The sequence below is a fragment of the Dermochelys coriacea genome, chromosome 4 (assembly GCF_009764565.3).
Source record: "Dermochelys coriacea isolate rDerCor1 chromosome 4, rDerCor1.pri.v4, whole genome shotgun sequence".
Lineage (NCBI taxonomy): Eukaryota > Metazoa > Chordata > Testudines > Dermochelyidae > Dermochelys > Dermochelys coriacea.
In genome coordinates this window covers 100,592,133-100,612,064 of record NC_050071.1, presented here as the reverse complement: position 1 = coordinate 100,612,064, position 19,932 = coordinate 100,592,133, and the positions used below count along the sequence as shown (strand labels likewise).

General features: G+C 37.5%; 1 protein-coding gene across 8 annotated transcripts in view; it reads left to right on the top strand.

Annotated features, from left to right (window-relative positions):
• Positions 1–13,549, top strand: part of KLHL5 (kelch like family member 5) — an 89,908-nt gene extending 76,359 nt beyond the window's left edge. For 6 of the 8 annotated variants that reach the window (XM_043513956.1, XM_038400223.2, XM_038400222.2 and 3 more), the window contains 3 exons: positions 7,251–7,463; positions 10,610–10,781; positions 11,971–13,549. In XM_043513956.1, the coding sequence (XP_043369891.1) occupies positions 7,251–7,463; positions 10,610–10,781; positions 11,971–12,027 (442 nt within the window). In that variant the 3' untranslated portion in view covers positions 12,028–13,549. Of the gene's footprint in view, position 1; positions 86–7,250; positions 7,464–10,232; positions 10,463–10,609; positions 10,782–11,970 lie in introns of those variants that run through there. The other 2 variants (XR_005292692.2, XM_043513955.1) reach the window with 2 other exon arrangements.
• Positions 13,550–19,932: the final 6,383 nt, after the last annotated feature.

The following is a 19,932-nucleotide window of genomic DNA, read 5'->3' as shown; positions in this document are numbered from 1 at the left end:
CAGAAAAAGTACAGCATTGTCTATGCAAGCTTCCCCACAACACCCCAATGTGCTTCAGTGCTATGAAGGGGGAGCCATCTCTAAGGCAAGCAAGCAATTCTGTCTCCTTATTAATGAAGTCCCTGGGACCTTTGCTGAGGGCACCAGTTGGAGTTCTAGTTTCTGTTAGTGTTGAACCTATGTATTGATGAAAATTAACTTTTTGTAACTCTGTAAGTGACAAAATAATCGAATTTGCCAAAACCAAACTTTAATACATACAGGTAATAGTTTCTTCTTCTTTGGCTTTTGTAGTTTAGAACTACATTTTCAAAGCCATGACTTAATTAAAGCAAAATACTTCAAGTCATAGCATTATTTTTTGAAAAACAAGACATGTTCAAGTTCTCATGTTTTTAGAAGAATGAAAGCACAAAGTTTACTAAACCAACAAAGACTTGCACAAGTCCATATTTTTAGAAGTAGAAAAAGGCTTCTGTTTTTATTTCTGCCACTTGTCCATGTCTGTAGTAAAGAATCCACATCATATCTATAGCTGTGCAGCAGTTTTAGCCTATGCTATAGATGATGTAGATATGGGTGTAGAATAATCTATTTTAAAGACTATTAACTCCACTAGCACTAAAGAGAAATGTACCTATAAGACATGGACTGAAAATCTCTCTATCTTTTTGCAGGTGAAATTGGTAATGGAAGGTGATTTAGTGAAGGTTCTAATGGAAATGCTGCAAAAACGCACACATTTTTCACAGGTAGAAACAGAAAGAATTTAAGAAAGTGGTTAGTTTGTCCAATCATAAAGTCACTGGGAAGTCAACCTTGGCTCCCACTCAGAACATCATGTTCACTGGGGCCCTGTTAAATTCCAGTATATCAAAAAAATTTCTGCCGAACAACCGTTTTCAGACAATTTGCGACCTTTGCCTCCGCAATCTCAGCCTTGCATGACAGTTCAAACAGTCTGAGGCTCTTGGGCCACATGTCTGTTACACACATGTGGTCCAGTTTGTGAAATTGCAGCTTCACCTCCTACAAATCTGTTTCAGGACAGTTTACCGTCCCACTCTTCACACCCTAGACAGACTTGTTCGTCTTCCTCCACTGGTCCTGAACTCTTTGCAGTGGTGGATGCGTCCAGAGAATGTTTGCCATGTTTCCCTTTGTCCAGCCTTTGCCAACCAGATTGGTTGGGTTGGTGGGCACACCTGGGGTCACTGAAAGTTCAGAGACTATATTCGGAGAAGGAGGCCTCGCTCCATATCAACATGCTAGAGCTTCAGACCATCTAGAATGCATGTCATGCTTTTCAGGATCATATTAGAAACTCAGTGGTTCACCTACTGACAATACCACCACAATGTACTATGTGAACAAAGACGGGAGAGCACACCTCAGGTTGCTCTACTTAGAGATGATCAGTCTGAGGTGGGCAGTTCTGCATCGAGGAGAACATTATTCCAAAAGCCATTCGTTTGCCTGGGGTTCAGAATCATTTTGTGGACTCTCTCAATAGATATTTTTCTCTGAGTCATGAGTGGTCCCTGAAGACAGTGTCCTCCAGGTCATCTTCACAGTTTTGGGTGTCCCAGTGATTGATCTGTTTGCTAAAAGGGACAATGCAAAATGTCATCTGTTCTGCTCTCAAGGGAGCTTCAGTTCAGGCTCGCTGTTGGATGTTTTCCACCTCAGCTGTCAGTTGGCTGTCTTGTGCGCCTTGCCCCTGATCTCGATCATCGCTCACATCATAAAGCTCAAGGCAGATTGGGCCAAGATCATTCTCATTGCACCAATGTGGCTGAGACAGTGCTGGTTCTCCAGCCTTCTTGTATTGTCTATTCAGCCCTCCCATACTGCTTCCTCAACATCCCATCTTACTCACTCAGAGCCAAGGCTGCACCTGGAATCCTGTGCTCAGCTACCTGCATCTCATGGTGTGGCTGTTGCATGGCTGAATAAGGAGGAAGAACAGTGTTTGGTGGCTGGTCAGCAAGTCCTCCTTAAGAGTAGTTTTCTTAACCTTCCACCAGGATGGCCTGTTCAGTGAAATGGAAGTGATTTTCAGTGTGGGCATTAGCCTGTGGAATCCAAACAATGCTGGTCTCTATCCAGGACATTTTGGAGTACTTGCACTTTCCATCATTGGGGCTTGCATTTAGTTCATTCAAAGTGCATATGGCAGCCATATTGGCATGTCTTCCCCTGATTCCCTTATCAGGGAAGATAAGTCTTCTCCAATGCCATGGTAACAAGATTCATCTCCATCCTCCTGTCCAAGAGCTGATTCCTCTGTGAGAGCTTAACTCAGTCTTAGTGGCCTCAATGGGACCTCTATTCAAGCCCCTGGCATCTTGTCCCTTTTATATTATATATTATATATTATCCCTTTCCATTGTTGTGCCAGAAAACTGTGTTCCTCATAGTGATAACATCTGCAAGGAGCGTGAGAGTTGAAGGCTCTGATGGCAGAGCTTCCTTATACACAATTCTGCAAAGACTAAATGACTTTGACTGCATCCAAAATTTTTGTCTCTCACTTTCATTTGAAGTAGGCAACATATTTAGCTGTGTTCTTTCCCAAGCTGCATTCATCTCTGGAGGAGCAGTGTTTCCATATTTTAGATGTCAGGCAATGTCTAGCCTTTTATCTGGACAGCACTAAATCATTTTGTGCTTCACCTTGTTTGTGTCGTATGTGGATCTCATGAAGGGTCAAGCTGTCTCTTTGCAGACAATCTCCAAATGGATAACATCCTGCATCAAGACTAAATATGAAATAGTTTTGGTTACACCCTCTCAACAGGGTGAGCTCATTCTTCAAGGGCACAAGCAAAGTCCATTGTGTTCCTCAGCGACATTTCAATATTTGACATTTGCATGGCTGCTACATGGTCGTCAGTACATATGTTCACGAACGATTATGCCATAACTGCATCTGCCCTGGAAGAAGCAAACTTCAGTAGAGAAGTCATTCAATCCTTGTTTAGGTAGACTCCAAATCCTGCTTCCTGGACCAGGGCAGGGGGAGGGCTACTGCTTATGAGTCACTTAGCTGCATCTACTTGACGAAGATATATTACTTACTATAAGTGTGCTGTAACTGTTGTTCTTTGAGCTGTGGTGCAGATATGCATTTCACGATCCACCTTCTATCCCCTCTGTATTAGAATATTTGTTTTCAGGGGGAGGGTCAGGGTAGCATTGTCTCATGTAGCCAGGGAAGGGGCTATGGACATGAAGTGCAAATGCCACCCCCTCTGTGGGTACTGCTAGGCAAATTTCTCGAGCTCCAGTGCGCTGGGTGCGCACATACCTAAATGGAATACATGTCTACATCACATCTTGTAGAACCACAGTTATAGTAAGCATTTCTTCCACCACTTCATGTGGAAGACAATTTGATAATTATCACTATCTGGAAACTTTTATTGATATACAACTTAATTTTTTTTCTATATTAATTTTATCCAGTTACTCCTAGTTACAATCTGTGTGCTGCAGAAATGGTGCTTCCCTCTTTGGTGTTCACATCCTTCAAATAGTTGTAGATTGTTATCATAACACTCCTTAATTGTCTCTTGAGCCATGACTGTACTGGGGATATTTGTACCCAGGTAATTATACTGTTGCTGCATCAATACATGTAATCTCCAGTATAGAGAGGCCCTTAAACAAGCTGCACATTTACTCTTTAAATTTTCCTTACAAATCAATCCCCACAGTATTTTTATTTTATTTTATTTATTTATTTATTTAAATCTGAACTGTCTCCAGTAATGAACTCTCTCTTTCTAGTAATGAGGTTCCCATACCTGAATGTGATATTTAGGATGCATACCTGTATAAAGAGAGAGTAGCTCCTTGCTCCAAATCCTAAGGTGATGCCTCTGCGTTAGCAGCCCAAAATTCCATCGACCTTTCTTCTTTGCAGTATCATATTGCAGATAAGTTTACGTTTGATTCAGCAAGGTATTAAGCACATGCGTAACATAAGCATATCAATAGTTCCATTGATGTCAATAGAGGTACTCGTGTGTTTAAAGTTAAACACATGCTTAAATAAATTGCTGAATCAGGGCCTAGGTACCTATCCCTGTCTCAGTATTTTACCACTTACTGTAGCTATGATCCTTTAGGCAAGTTTTTAGTCCCTGTGACTGTTCATATTTGTGGCAGTTTGATTTCATTCTGAGGGTAAAAATTAATTGGATATTATGTTAAATGGTTTACTAAAAGCCCCCATATATTACATATACCTCAAGTTTCTCTGTCAAGATTTATTCTTCATTAATCCACATTACTGACTGTCTAAAGTTTGTTACCCTACAGATGTTTAGTAATTTATTTAAATAAAGACACAGGTTAAAATTCCAGTGTTTGGAACGTTTATTTTACACTATTTCTCAAAACATTTTCTTTATGTTCTCCAGTTACTTGCTCATCAAGTTCTTTGAACAGTCATCTCCACTTTTCATTGGGACATGATTTGCATAGTAGTTACTATTTTGTAGTGTATTCATTCTTAAGAGGAAATTAAAACAATGAGATTAGTGAGGACTATTTGATCTACCATGTTTTGAAAAGTTATATTAATTTGAAACATGAAAGTATATTGGTTCCTACTGAAAAACAGGTATTTGTCAAATGTTACCTCACAATGGTATCTGAGATACCAGTTATTTCCATGTTTAGTATAGAAAAAGATGTGCATGGTAATTTTTTGCAAATGCTGACGATATAATAGTTACCATTTATAGTACCTGCTGATTTGATTGTTCAAACTGTATCATTCTCTGCACCAAATGAAACCATTTTGAATTCAGGATGCCTTTTGAATTGAGCAATATCACAGATTAAATTTACTAGCTTTTTTTTTTAGTGATGTGTTGACTTCTTCGTATCCTTCAAAATAAGAGCATTGGGTATGTAGCATACCCACAATTCTGTTCATGGATTGCTCATGGATATTATGAAAGTTGACCGTATCTGATCATTGTTGTTAATTTACGAGTTTTTCTTCGTGTTCACCTGTCATGTAGTGCATCTAATACTGGATTTCTCCTTCCATTCTTAAAGTAGTGCCTTAATTGTTCATCAGTTTGAAAAGCTGTTGCTAGAGTGAGCCAAAAACCTTTGTGTATTAGAAAAGGGCAAACTACACCATCTAGTGGATGTGAGGACATTATCAAGAGCTAAAATTTGAAGGCAGAATGTTTTTTTGTAAATGGGTAAAACAAGGCTTTGATATGACCCTGTCATTTTGAATTTCACTATACCATGTTTTAAAGAGGCATATCAAACCTCAATACAAAGCACTTTCTTCAGTATGCCCATTCTACAAGAGGGAACAGCCAGCTTGGGATTTAGGCAAAAGTATTTGTTTAAATACTGTACAATTTTTGGTATGTAGTTTCCTGGAGATCATGCTGGACGTTCGGATTTTATTATGAGATGCCCTTTTCTAGTTTAATTTTTTTTGAGGAATACTGATTCTTGCTCTTCACCAAAATTATGTTATGCATGTTCACCCTCTGCAATCTATACTGATACTGAATAATATACCCAACTGTGTTTAAATTAAAACAGAGGGGACATGGAAATTGGGGTTACTCACTGTGGAGGAGTTAAATTTTCTTTCCCTTTTCAAGTGCAGCTCCATCAGCTTTATTCTCTGTCCTTCCATCCCTCTTAAACCAGGGTAGCAACTTCATTTTCTTTTTCTTTCTTTCTCCTATAATCAGACTGAAATGCAGAGAGCTTCAGAAAGTATGCCACTGCTAAGGGAAGGGCTAGACAAGTCTATCTCAGCCCGGAGTGGATGCTACCCAGCTTTGCTGGGGGAGCTGCACTAAAGAAAGGAAATAAGGGCTTCCTCCATGGTGAATAATGTAACTTTTAAATTGTATTTGGGAGCTTTGTTTTGGAGAAATAGCCTATTGTGATAGCATGCTACCAGTGCTGAGGAAAACTAAAATGTATTAAATAGTTGCTAAATGATCTAACTGGTCCCTTTAGTGTTGCAGAATATCTGATTGAACTACTGCTGATTTCATGAAGAAGATGTATTTAATTTTTTTTAAATCCATGACATTTATTGCATATGGGTAAAATTTTTCAAAAGCACATAAGTTACTTAGACTCTTAAACACTTTTGAAACCAAGACTTAAGTTACTATTGAAAATGGTGCTTGGGCTCCTAAGTCATTTAGGTTTAGAACTGGGTGAAATGTTTGGACTAATAGTTTATTCATTGAAAAACACAGTTTCAGTAGACAATTCAGTGAACTATTTGTGAATGTGACATGAATTAATTCAATAGTTTTGGCCCAAAAAATATTTTTTGGGACTTCAACATGAAACGATTATTTTTTTGATTCACCAAAATGTATCACAATTTTTGCATTCAGTTCAGGTCAAACTAAAATTTTTTTGATTCCCTGACCCTATCCCCAGAACTGCCAGCAAACCAAAAAATCAGCTATTCACCCAACTTCGTTTAGGGTAAAAAATTCAAGAGCACCTATGTCAATAGGATGGATCATAAGTGATTCATTAAGGACATCACATGTGTTGACAGTATTTTAAATGCTTGATTATCGTTATTAGATGTTTGTAATTACTGAAAGAAAAAGATTAAAACAAAACCTCATCTTCCATCTGAGTCCTAGTTGTAGAACCTTCCACTGAAATTTCAAGACATTCCTCTGGAACTTTTGTTCTTAACAAATTTGAGAGAGTCCTCAGCCACAATTATCCGTCACATGAAGCTTACATCCTTTGTATTTGAAAAGTTTGAAAAAAACATTGTTATGCAATTCTTACTGAAATCATTATTTTGCTATTTGGAACAGAGGTAAACTTTTTTTAGGTTAGGACCAGTTGAAATTGGTTTTTTTTTTTCTATAAAGATTTGAAAAAATAAATGTTATGATCCTAAGATGTATTTATAACATGCAGGACAAAAGGCAAAATACAATCATGAAGCTTAAACAGTGAAAAGTGGGTCAGATAAATTGAATATTATTAAAAATATCTAATAATCATTATTTCAAAGATTTTTATTTGAAAAAAGCTATCTTCCCAATGCTCAGATTATTATCTATTTCTCTGTTATGTTTTTCTTCACCCCTCCAAATTCATTCTAGCTAATTTTATTTTCCTGAATAACCATGTGTAAAAATGTATCCTATAAATGAGGAAATACTATTACAGTAATATGTATTTTGAGTTCAATTGGTTTCTTTTCTTTACAGGCTTTATGCAGTTGGTGGTCGGGATGGAAGTTCTTGTCTTAAATCTGTGGAATGTTTTGATCCTCATACTAATAAATGGACTCTCTGTGCTCAAATGTCAAAGAGAAGAGGAGGTGTGGGAGTAACTACTTGGAATGGCTTCCTGTATGCTATTGGTGGGCATGATGCTCCAGCATCAAACTTGACATCCAGACTATCAGACTGTGTGGAAAGGTAATACCTAGATGAGGATAGTGCTGGTGAAACAGTGTAGCATGATTTTCACAAAGAGCTGCAATGAGAACCTATTAAAATGGTCATATAATTTTAATACTAGTAAATATGTAAACACATACCATGTAATCAAAACACTATTTATTTATAATATGGTTCATTTCCAACAGAGTAAAAATACCATTTTATTGCACTTTATACAGAAAAATTATTTTGTTTTCTAACAACCTCATTGAAGGATTCAGAATTCATTTTAAGAAAAACTTTTAATCAAGATGCTTACAAACACTAGTGTTTCACACAAACTGGCCTTTCACAAGAGATAGAACTTTCTCCATTTATAAGGTAACTTTTAAATGACTTACTATTCAATTTCCGTCTAATCCTTTAATGTCACCTCTTTCGTGGTTCCCCTTGACATTATGGAAAAATCAGGTATGTCCACCATTCATGAGTAATGCAATCATCCCAAAGATGAAATGGACGGATAGAAAATAGTTATTGGAACAAGTCTGGGATGACTGCATTACTCACAAAAGGCAGAACTAGATGTGAATTATACAGGTCTCATCAAACAAGTAACAATTATAGGAAAAACTTTATACTACACAGTCACATATTTTCTCTACATTGGTGTCAGGTTTCCAGATCTCTGAAATATCCTGTTATAAGCATAGTAAGCCAGCTGAACTTTTTCCTGATACAACACACTCCCTTTTTATCAGGGGGGCAGATTTTCAAAATCACCTACGAAACACAAGCCTCAGTGAAAATCAATGGAACTTGTGCTAAATCCTGTAGGATTTTTTTTTTTAATCTCCACCCTGAACTGTGTTTAGCACTAGCACTTCAGAAAAGAAAGGAATTTCAGGATGGGAGCCATCTTCTTCCCCTGGACTTGATCCCTTCAAACTCTCCTGCTCTCAAGAGGCTACCAGTCTCTCCTTTCCTGTGACTTCCCACAGCCTTTTCTGTGACTCTTGAGCCCACTTCTTTATTCACAAATTTCTTGTGTTTGAGGTTCCAGTTCAGAAACCCTTCCAGTTAAGCCTCAGAAATGCTGCTTTCAAGCTTTTAGTGCACTAAAGCTGTGCACCCAAAAATGAAATGTGGAAGTTGAAGTACCAAGGCCTTGCAGAAAGGCTTGCAGATATGCAGCCCCATCCTACCACAAATTTAGATTCTAGAAGTGGAGGGGAGTTCTAATGCTTGAAGAAAGGTCATGGGAAAGATGTGCATCAATTTTTGCCCAAATGTCACCTGATGAGGTTGACATTTCAGTTCTGAAACAGGATTATGAATTACATGATATTCATAAATAACATCTAGAAAAATTTATGAAACAAGTTAAAATGGATTACTAAATGATCTTTGTTATGCCAAATTTTAATTTGCAAGTTGGAATAAAATTGCTACAGTACATGAGTTTTTTGTTTGTTTCTAATTTGCTCTCTCCTTCTAAATCAGTGGGATGGAGGTGTTGAAAAGTCTACAAAACCAGCATAAAATAAATTTACTGCAAATATAGTAATCTAAAAATGAGCTTCATAAAATTCACTGAAGTTTGTGAATACTTGTTTGCTACTGTAAACTGATACTGTGGTAGGTTTTCAAGAGCATCACATTGGTATAAATCAATTTTATAAATCAAATTGACAAACACTATGTATAGTTTATAATTCACTATCTTTCAGTACATAATGCACTTTGTCTGCTGCATAAGTTTCAGGCAACACTTCCATACTATGACTCTACATGAATAAGATGTGTGCTTCCAACAGAGACCTACTGAACTAAAGAAAAAGATGCCAGAAAGACACTCAAAACTCATTATATCTTTGCATCTCATCCAAAGAAATCAACACCAATCCCCCAAACTCACTTTCAGGAGTGTTGGATACCTTCTTAGCGAGGAATATATTTTCTTTTGATAATCCTGTGCCTTAAAGGCATCTTATTGATGCGATTCCCTCAAGAAATTTGTTTGTTTCCTTGGCATTGTCTTTTCTGTAACTATGCTGGCTAATCTGAAAAGGAGACATTTACAGATTGAGTCAAAAACAAGTTTTTAAAAGATGAGTTTCGACTCTCTAATTTTAATTCCTGACCTGTCTGTTAAAGGCTGTTGGTATACTCTAGGCTCAAATTTAACTGAGGTGTTTTCAGTGTACCACTTGTCTACTATTGTGTTTGTGATCCTAATGACACCAGTTTATGGCAAGAAAAGTTCTGTACATTGCTGTAGAAGAGTTTTTTCATGTATACCGGGTCAACGTTTTTTCTATAAATTATAGTTATTGCAAAAAACAATGATTAATTTATTTGTCCAATGAATCTCCTTAGTAACACTGCATTACTCCGTATGTAATTTGGGATTTAACAGTTGTCTGTCTGTAAGATGAAGAGAGTACTAAACTCTAACGGAGTCTGGCAGCAGAACTTGATTCTGGAGCAGAGCATGTTTCGTCATAAAAGAGGAACAAATTGTTTAAAAAAAAATCTGTTATGTAAAAGCTAAAAAAGATAAATATAGTCCAGAGATTTCTTGGGCCCCGGTCACACAAGCTACTCCAAGTTACATGGTCCAGCTTGCAGGATTGTGGAAAGGTGAACTGGTAAAGTTATCTCTTTAACAAATCATTCATATATACTGCTAAATTAAGTTACGTTAACAGTATTGTTAACAGTGCTACGTATCTTTTTCTGTTTCTGTATGTGACAAATTGAGGCTTTTTTATTAATAACTTGAATTTTTGTTCATGCTTTCAGAAATAATCAACTTTACATGTATTTTCCCATCCAGTAAATAAATTCATTTAACCTTGTCACTACACTTCTGGATGTGCTACAACTTAAAATATTTCAACTGAAATCATGGGATCTGTACAGTATGTTTGGCCATGCAGGAGGTGTGCATCTACTGAATGTACCTGATACTGACTGTACAGCCTCAGTGAAATGATTAACCAAATGCTGCTTTTAAGGGAAAGGTTTAACAAGTAAGAAATCCTTTTAATTTCACACCCGAAGAGAGAATACTCCTTTACTGATTCCACTAGATAGTCTAGCACCTTGAGAGTCAATTTCAGTATTTTGAATGGAATTTTACGCAACAATATTAGACTTTTACAAAAATTATCTTTCAGGTATGATCCAAAAACAGATGTGTGGACTGCAGTGGCCTCCATGAGCATTAGCAGAGATGCAGTGGGAGTGTGTCTTCTTGGTGACAAGTTGTATGCTGTTGGAGGATATGATGGGCAAACCTATCTTAATACAGTGGAGTCTTATGATCCCCAGACCAATGAGTGGACACAGGTACAGTTTCTAATTAAATTATATGGTATTTATTTTAGTGATGCCAAAAGTGTGCTTGGTGCCTCCCAGTAAAGAAAAAAGACAAAGTACATGCCCCAAGGAGCTTACCCGCAATGAGGAGATTACAAAACAGTAGATATAGCAGAAGGACAGAGACAAAGACCAAGATTTTCAAAAATAGAAGCTTAAAGTTAGGTGCCTAAATCAATGATCTGATTTTCAGAAGTGCTGAGCACCCATCAGCTCCCATTTTCCTATATTTGAAAATCTTGGCCAGTGTCAAGAAGATTGTGATTATTCAGCATGGATAGGGCAGTATGATGAAACAAAGATTTTTTTTTTAAAAAATAGATGAAAATAACTAGAGGACAAGTTTTTGTACTTTTCTTTTTAAAACAAAATTTTTTTAAAAAAAATTTATAGGGCCCCATTTAGTTCTCTCGCTGCCTATTATCAGGTCCCTCTTATCAAGGCTGATCTGATTTTGCCTGATAAGCTCATCTTGACATCTATTTTATCTAGATACTATACTCATACCATGATCATCATCATGGTATATGAGCATCTGGTGAATGGACTACAAGGCTGCCGTACTTTCTCCTTCATGCACAAACCTCCAAGTGCTGCTTTTTTTCAGGTGATCAGGAGCTGTGTTAAAGCTGCATTAAAAGACCTCCACAATACAAGCTATTTGCAGTGTGCAAAAACAGTTCTTGGTTCTACCAAATCTATGAGCAATGCTGCATACTGTTCAATGTCATTCACAGGATTAGGATTGTTGCATAGCAATGTAATGAAGGCCCAGTACCAAGTACTGTTATACCTAGAAGTACAGTGTTAGATGATCCATTTTAAAATATAATATTTGATTTTTTTAAATATTCAAATAAATATTATTTTACTATGAAGAGTACTGTTTATGAGGTTTGCCATTGACTTTAGAGAGAGCAGAATTTGGTCCTGTAGAAGAAAATTTTGCTGTTTCTCTGAGCATTTTTATGGCAATCTTCAATCCATTTTGTTCATTTTTAAAGTCAGATGACAATACAAAGCACTTAAAAATATGACATTACAACCTTAATTACTGTGGTACATTATCAGTTTTGAAAATCTGTCTTTATTAAAAAAAAGTTGATTATATTTATTTTATAAACATACATGTCAGTCATTTTTTGTTTTTTTGTTATAGGTTGCACCATTGTGCCTAGGAAGAGCTGGAGCATGTGTTGTGACTGTAAAACTCTAATTATTTTGAATATGAAGATACTAGTCTCCTCCATAGACTCACTACTTTTTTCTCAAATGAATTAATACATTACCAGTAAACAGAGGAACTGTGTATTTTCCTCAGAACTAAGTGTTTGGTCTTAAGATAGTATACAGCTAAACAATTTTGAATGGACCAATAATAAGCACTTTTTTAAAAAATTACTTTACCATATACATACAAGAACTGTATTTGTAAGCTATTGTACTGCAGCCAGTTGATTGCCAACAAATACTTTCTTTTTAGAAAATGCTAAGAGACTTAGTGAGTCTGTTATAAAATAATTGAATGTTACAGATTAGGGACCCTGATCCTGCAAACCTGCGTGAGAGTGACTTTATTCACAGAAGTAGTCCCACTGATTTCAGTGGGTATAAGATGTTGGAGGATCAGGCCCTAGATATTTAATTTGCCTATACTGAAGGTCTTTTGCTGCAGCTATGTAGGATATTATTTTTCAGTGCAGACAGACAAACCAATTGTAAATGGCAGGCATATTTCTTGCCTTGGAGATGAAGGTATACATTTGGTGACTATATTGCACTTTTTTCACCATAACTGAGGTTTAGCAACCTTTTTATTTAACCAAAGCCTTATTTTAAACATTGTCTTTTTATTATGCTAAGAGAAATCTGCTACTTAATACTTTCTGCAGAGGTTATGAAGCATCCAGTATACTCTGGATATTTAAAGGTTTTATGTAACATGCAGTATATTTCTTTACTTAATTCCATCTCATATTATTTATACTTGATTGTAACTACTCTTTGAGTTTTTCCTTTTAAAATAAATTAAGTAAGAGAGAGATCTGCAGTGTGATTAAAAGTGACCCAGCAGAAGTTAATATGAGTGCTTTGGAAACTCCTAAGCATTCCATTATATGAAGGTTAAAAAGATCTGTGATAATTGTTTTAAACTGCATTTAAATTGGGGATTTGCACTAATTTGAAGAGTACAGTTTTATAAGGTGAAATGAAACACTTGTGCTGTTTTTCCTATAATGTTACTTCAACAAATAAAGGTGGTGAGCCTACAAGATGCTAAGTGCCCTCAGCTGAGGATATTCAGCATTTTGCATAAGAGTAATAATACCTCACAGGATCAGATCCAGTTAGTTACATTATTTAATATTATAGTGAACTTCCTTTGAGATACTTTATAATTTGCCTTTTTGATTAGATTGTTATAGTTCATTACACAGAATTGTGCGAACATTCCAAATGTTCTCTGAAAGTTTTGTGAGGGATTTTTTTGTTTGTTGCTTTTCTGTGCCTCGTTTCATATGTTTTCAAACAGTATAATACATGATTGTTTCTTTGTAATGGAAAATTTGAAGATGTGGGCTCATTAAGAGTTTGTGAAAGTAAGTTCAAAGTGTCTGATACCCAAAGTCTTTGTACATTTGTAATGTTTAAATACAAATGTAAATGTTAATGCTCAATTAGCTATTTATTGTTTTAAAAGAAATTGCTGAGCAGTAAAACTTTGATGAAATCTGTAATGTTTGATTTATTTATCTTTCAGTGTACACTGGTGATCATTGTTTAGTATAAATTGAATAGTGTTAATCTTTTAAAGTACAATTTCCATTTGGTGGTTTAGTGCCTTATTTTTGTACAATCTGTAATGCAAACATTTTATGCTTGGATTAGCACATTTAAAACTGATTTATTTCAGCTGCTTTACATATTTGTTTTTAAAACTCATAATGTTGACTTCTGTTTTTACAAAAATATCTCCTCTATCTCTATCAAACATTTTATAGTTGTTCTTCATTGTAATATCTCATCACCATAAACAAAACTTTAGGCATTCCAAGAGGACCATACTCTTCATACCTCCATCTTTTGCACACCACCTTTTTAAATGGGACTCTCATGTTAGCCACTTGAGTTTGTCTTTCATCAGAGATTTTGAAATGACAAACTTAGGGACTACATTTCTCTTTTTCACAATACAGATATAGCATAGGTAGCAACCATGCAAGTATCTTCACTACCTTGTCAATGCCTCTGTGCAAAAATTTTTTGTTGGAGGAACCAACTCTAGGGATGACAGGATAGTCTACCTTCCATATCCATTTGATCTTTGGTGTCTTTGAGAAACTAGAGAAAGAGGCTAACTACAGCCAGTTGACATATGTGCTTTCGTTAGCCTATATCAGTTAACAGACTAAAATTAAATTAAGGAAACCACTAACCACGTATACTCTTCCCTTATTCTGTTTGGGCAAATTACTCCGTAATTGACTGCTCTGAAGTTTCTTGCACCTTTCCCTGAATCATCAGGTACCAGCTGTCATCAAGGATCAGGGAGACTGGGCTGGACAGATCAGTAGGTCAGTTCCTATGTTCTTATATAACACTATATCTATGGAACTCATTAATTGAGGGTAAGGGCCCAGGCATGAGCATGTGCTTCCTGGAGATGAATGCATGGCTTCAGAGATGGTGTTGACAGGAGGGCTTTCGTTTCCTCAACCATAGAATGCTGTTCCAGGAGGGAGGACTGCTGAGAAGAGATGATGTCCACCTAACCAAGAAGGGGAGAGCATCTTTGTGTACCAATTCACCAACCTAGTGAGCAGAGTTTTAAATAGGTTCAAAGGGAGCAGGTGACAAAAGTCCACAGGTAGGTATAAAAAATGACCTTAACCAAAAGGTAAAGGGGGTGGGGGATGGAAAAGTACAACAGGGTCATCGGAGCAACAAATAAGAGATGACAATAGAGTAATCTGCTCAACATCTTAGATGTGTATTCACAAATGCAAGGAGTATGGTGAATAAACAGGAAGAACTGAAAGTATTAGTCCATAAACTAACTTGTGACTCAGCAGGCATCAGAGACTTGGTGGGATAAAACTCATGACTAGAAAATTGGTAGGGGGTATAGATTGTTCAGGAAGGACAGGCAGAGGAAAAAGAGAGGAGGTATTGTATTATAAATCAAGAATGTATACACTTGGTCTGAGGTCCAAAAGGTGGCAAGAGGCAGACCAGCTGAAAGTCGAGATATGTTGAAAGTTGAAGATAAAAGGGGAAAAACAAGGGGACTATTATAGACCACCATATCAGGAAGAAGAGGTGGATAAGATATTTCAAGAACAAATAGATACCCAAAACACAAGACCTGATAATCATGAGGGACTTCACTACCCAGACAATGGATACAATGTCCAATAAGTTCTTGGAATGTATTGGGGACTACTACCTGTTTCAGAAAGGAGGAAGTAACCAGTGGGGGACACATTTTAGACTTGATTCTAATTAAGAGGGAGGAATTGGTTGCAAATCTGAAGTTGGAAGGCAATTTGAAAGTGATCATTAAATGATAGACTTCATGATTCTAAGAAAAGGAAGGAGTGAGAAAATCGGAATAAGGTCAGTGGATGTCAAAAAAGCAGACTTTAACAAACTCAGAACTGGTAAGTAAGGTCCTGTGGATGTAAGGGAGAAAGCAGTTCAGTAGAGCTGGCAGTTTCTCAAGGAGACAATATTGAAGGCACAACAGCAAACTATAGTGATTGTGGAGGATATAGGAAGACTAGTAAAAGGTGAGTATGGCTGCATCAGGAGCTCTTTAGGGAAGAAATCCTACAAACAGTGCAACCATGGACAAATTGCTAAGGATGAATACAAAAGAATAGTACAAACAAGGGGATAAAATCAGAAAGCTGTGGCACAAAATGAGTAACATCTAGCAAGGGCTATTAAAGGTACTAAGAGGTTCTATAAATACATAAGGAGAAAGACAAAGGAAAACATAGAGGACCTATTTACAGTGATGGAGAGGTAATATTGGATAACGTCAAGAAAGCTGAGGTGTTTAATGCCTATTTGGTTTATCTTCACTAAAAAAAACTGTGATGAGACACTTAACACACTATTAACAACAATGGGGAAGAAACACAAGCCAAAATAGGGAAAGAACATGTTTAATATTTACATAAGTTAGATGTGTTCAAGTTGGCAGAGCCTGATGAAATGTGCCATAGAGTACTTAAGGAAGTAACTGAAACAATCTCTGAAGTGTTAAGTATCTTTGATTACTCAGGGAGGACAGGTGAGGGGCCAGAGAACTGGAGAAGGGCAAACATAGTATCTATCTTTTAAAAAGAGAACAAAGAGGACCTGGGGAATTATAGATCTGTCAGCCTAACTTTGATATCTGAAAAGTTACTGGAACAAAGTGTTGATCAGTTTGTAAGCACCTGGGGGATAATAGGTTTAAAAGTAATAGCCAACACGGATTTCTTATGAACACATCATGACAAACCATTTCCTCCTTTTCTTACTGGCCTGGTGGATGGGGAGAAGCTGTAAACATGATGTATCTTGATTTTAATACAGCTTTTGATACAGTCTCACATCACGTTCTCATAATCCAACTAGGGAAATGTGGTTTAAATGAAATTACTTATAAAATGGGTGCACAACCGGTTGAAAGACCATACTCAGAATAGTTTTCAAGGGTTTGCTTTCAAACTCGGGGGAAGGAAAGGAGAGAGGGGACGTATGAAGTTGGGGTCCTTTAGGGGCCTGTCTTGGGTCTAATACTAGTCAATATTTTCATTAATGACTTGGATAATGGAGTAGAGAGTATGCTTACAAAATGTGTGGATGATGCCAAGATGGATGTTGTTGCAAGTACTTTGGAGGATAGGATTAGAATTCAAAACAGCCTTCACGAATTGGTCTGAAGTCAACAAGATGAAATTCAATAAAGACAAGTATACAACTACAAAATGTGGGATAATTAGCTAGGCAGTTGTACTGCTGGAAAGGATCTGGGGGTTCTAATGGATCACAAACTTGATATGAGCCAACACTGTGATGTAGTTGTTAAAAAGGCTAATATGCTAGGGTATATTAGCAGACGTATCCTATGTAAGACATGGAGGGTAACTGTCATGCTCTAATCAGCACTGGTGAGGCCTCAGCTGGAGTACTAGCTGGGTTCTGGGTGCCATACTCTAAGAAAGATATGGACAAATTAGAGATAGTCCAGATAAAAGCAACAAAAATGCTAGGTCAGGTTTTCTAAACCTTTTATGAGGAAAGGTTTAAAAAAATTGGACATGTTCAGTCTTAAGACTGAGGGGGTACCTGAAAAGTGTTCAGATATGTTCAGGGCTGTTATAAAGAGGATGGTTATCAATTGTTCTCCATGTACACTCAGGTTATGTCTACATTATGAGCTAGGGTGTGATTCTCAGTTTGTGTACATACACTCCTACTGACTTCAGTAGGGCCAACATTTCACTCTTAAGGATTGTGTACATGGTGGGGTAATATGTGCACTATGGCAGTGGTTTTCAAACTTTTTTTTTCTGGGGACCCAGTTGAAGAAAATTGTTGATGCCAGTGACCCAAGGGAGCTGGGGATGAGGGGCTTAGGGCTGGGGCAGAGGGGGTGAGGGCTGCGGGGTGAGGCCAAGAATGAGGGGTTCAGGGTGTGGGAGGGGGTGCAGGCATGAGGGGTGTGGGGTGCAGGAGGGGCTCTGGGTTTGGAGGGGCCTCGGCTGGGGCAGAGGGTTGGGATGCAGGAGGGGGTCAGGGCTCTCTGCTGGGGGTGATGGGTTTGGGTACAGGAAGGGGTTCTGTGTTTGTGGGGGCTCAGGGCTGGGGCAGGTGATTGGGGCATGAGGTTAGGGCATGTTTACCACCGGCAGCTCCCGGTCAGCGGCACAGCCGGCATGCAGAGGCAGACTGCACTGTGCCCCGGAAGTGGCCAGCAGGAGATCCAGCTCCTAGGCAGAGATGTGCAAGCAGCTCCATGTGGCTCTCTCCCGCAGGCACTGCTGTGGCCCCATTGCTGGCTCCTTCCAGGGTGCAGCGCAGTGTCGGAAAAGATAGGCACTAGCCTGTCTTAGCTGGGCAGCACCACTGATGGGACTTTTAATGTTCCAGTTGGTGGTGCTGACCAGAGCTGCTAGGGTCCCTGGGTGCTGAGCAAGGGACCCAGTGCCTTACATGCTGTGACCCAGTACTGGGTCGTGACCCGAACTTTGGGTATGATTTCTGAAGCGCACTACGGAACATTAGGAGCATGCCAGCAGGAACTACATAGTCCAATTAAAATGCAACACACTAGTGTGTTTTAGAAATCACCACCCCACAGTCTACATTACCCTGCCGTGTAGATAAGCCTTAGCCTAATATTATTAAACATATCATGTTAAAGCCCCCATAACTTTAAAATAGTTGTGTGATTGATTTGTCTTCAATTTAACAACAACAAAATGCCCTGAAAGGAATCACAAAAATACTTTCCCTTTTTAAAGAGAGGGAATATAAGACTTAAAATGGAATCCTTGTCTCTGTAGTCCAGGATAATTTAGGTTTGGTAACCTGTAGTTAAATATCTGATGTGTAAAATTCTTAAATTAAATAGAGTTCCACAGAAAGTTGAAATGGTTCTCCAAGTATTGATAAGGTCCGTTTTCTCCTTTTATTTTATCTTACCTTCACTCTAATTACTTTTATTTTTTATTCTTAGAAACAAAGTCAGAGATTGGAAAGAATCATTGGTCCACCTAATTTGTCTTTCTTTATGCTTACATATTTTTGTCTTTATCTCCCCTTTATTCATTATAAAAAACATAATGTTGGAACAGTCTGTAATGGGTTTGAAGACTTTCCTGATCCTGAAGTTTAGAAGCTTTCATTGTTAGTGTTCTTTTTTTAAACGAAATTAGCACCCAATAACCAACTTGACTCAGTTCACTCACAAGTAACATTATATCATTCAGACACAAAAAAGGCAGACTTTTAATGCCAATTCTTTCACAGAATATTGTAAGCCTAACTGAAAATGATAACCCTGACATTTGACTGTATATTCCTTTTTATTAAATTAAAAAAAAATTTACTGAAATTGAACATCTGCTTGAGTGAAGGAACAGTAAACTGGCAGGCAACAACAAAAAGATGCCATACAGTTTCATTTGTTTACATTATAAAAAAAGCCTAATTCTGTGCACTTATAAGCAAGCCTACTTTTATCCAATAAGTCCTCCAGCAGAGAGAATTATTCTTCCCTGCTATGTAAGTAAACACTGTTCAACCCAGTATCTTTTGTTGAACTATAGCATATCTTTTACAGGGATATCCAATCATGATAATGAATTTAGCACTTCCTTTTGTAAGCTGTTCCATTTATTAAGAAGTTTTTATATTTTAATTTAAACTTCACACCACTAGGTCTTGTTATTCCAGGGGTGGTTTCTCCAATGTCACATACACAAGTAATACTGCCTCCTTACTCCTGCTCAGCATTCTTCTATTTATACATCCAAGAATGGTGGTTTATTTTGTCCTAGTATCACAATGGGACATCACATTCCATTACTTACCTATCCTGGCCCCAAAATCCTTTTCAGAGTTGCTGCTTTTCAGGGTACAGTCCCTGATCTTGGAACTGAGCAACTTTTGTTCCTATTTGAATGATTGTGGGGGTGTAGTTCTGCTTTGACAATAGGTAAGGGTTGTATGCCTTCAGATGCTGTGATTAGCCAAGGCAGTGATCTGCCCTCCTGAAAGGTAAAATAGCTGATGTTCTGGAGAATCTATCAAGGCCACTCATGATGGGCCAGTAGGGTTGTGTTTTTCTGTGTGTGGGCAATCAGTCTCCTCCTAGTATCCTTTAGACAACACCCAGCAAGACATTTCTTCAACTGCAAGACAATTACACATCTTTCAGCTTGCATTATTACTTACGATGACTAATAATAAAAACCAAAGCCTCTATACCCGTCCATTAGTTTAGTGCTAGCATTGTACAGTACCCTCCTGAAAAGTTAGTTTGGAATTAAAGTTTGGCCCTTTATTTACTAAGCATGCTCTGAAAACAGTATGCTCAACATTTATCTGCCTAATACAGCTG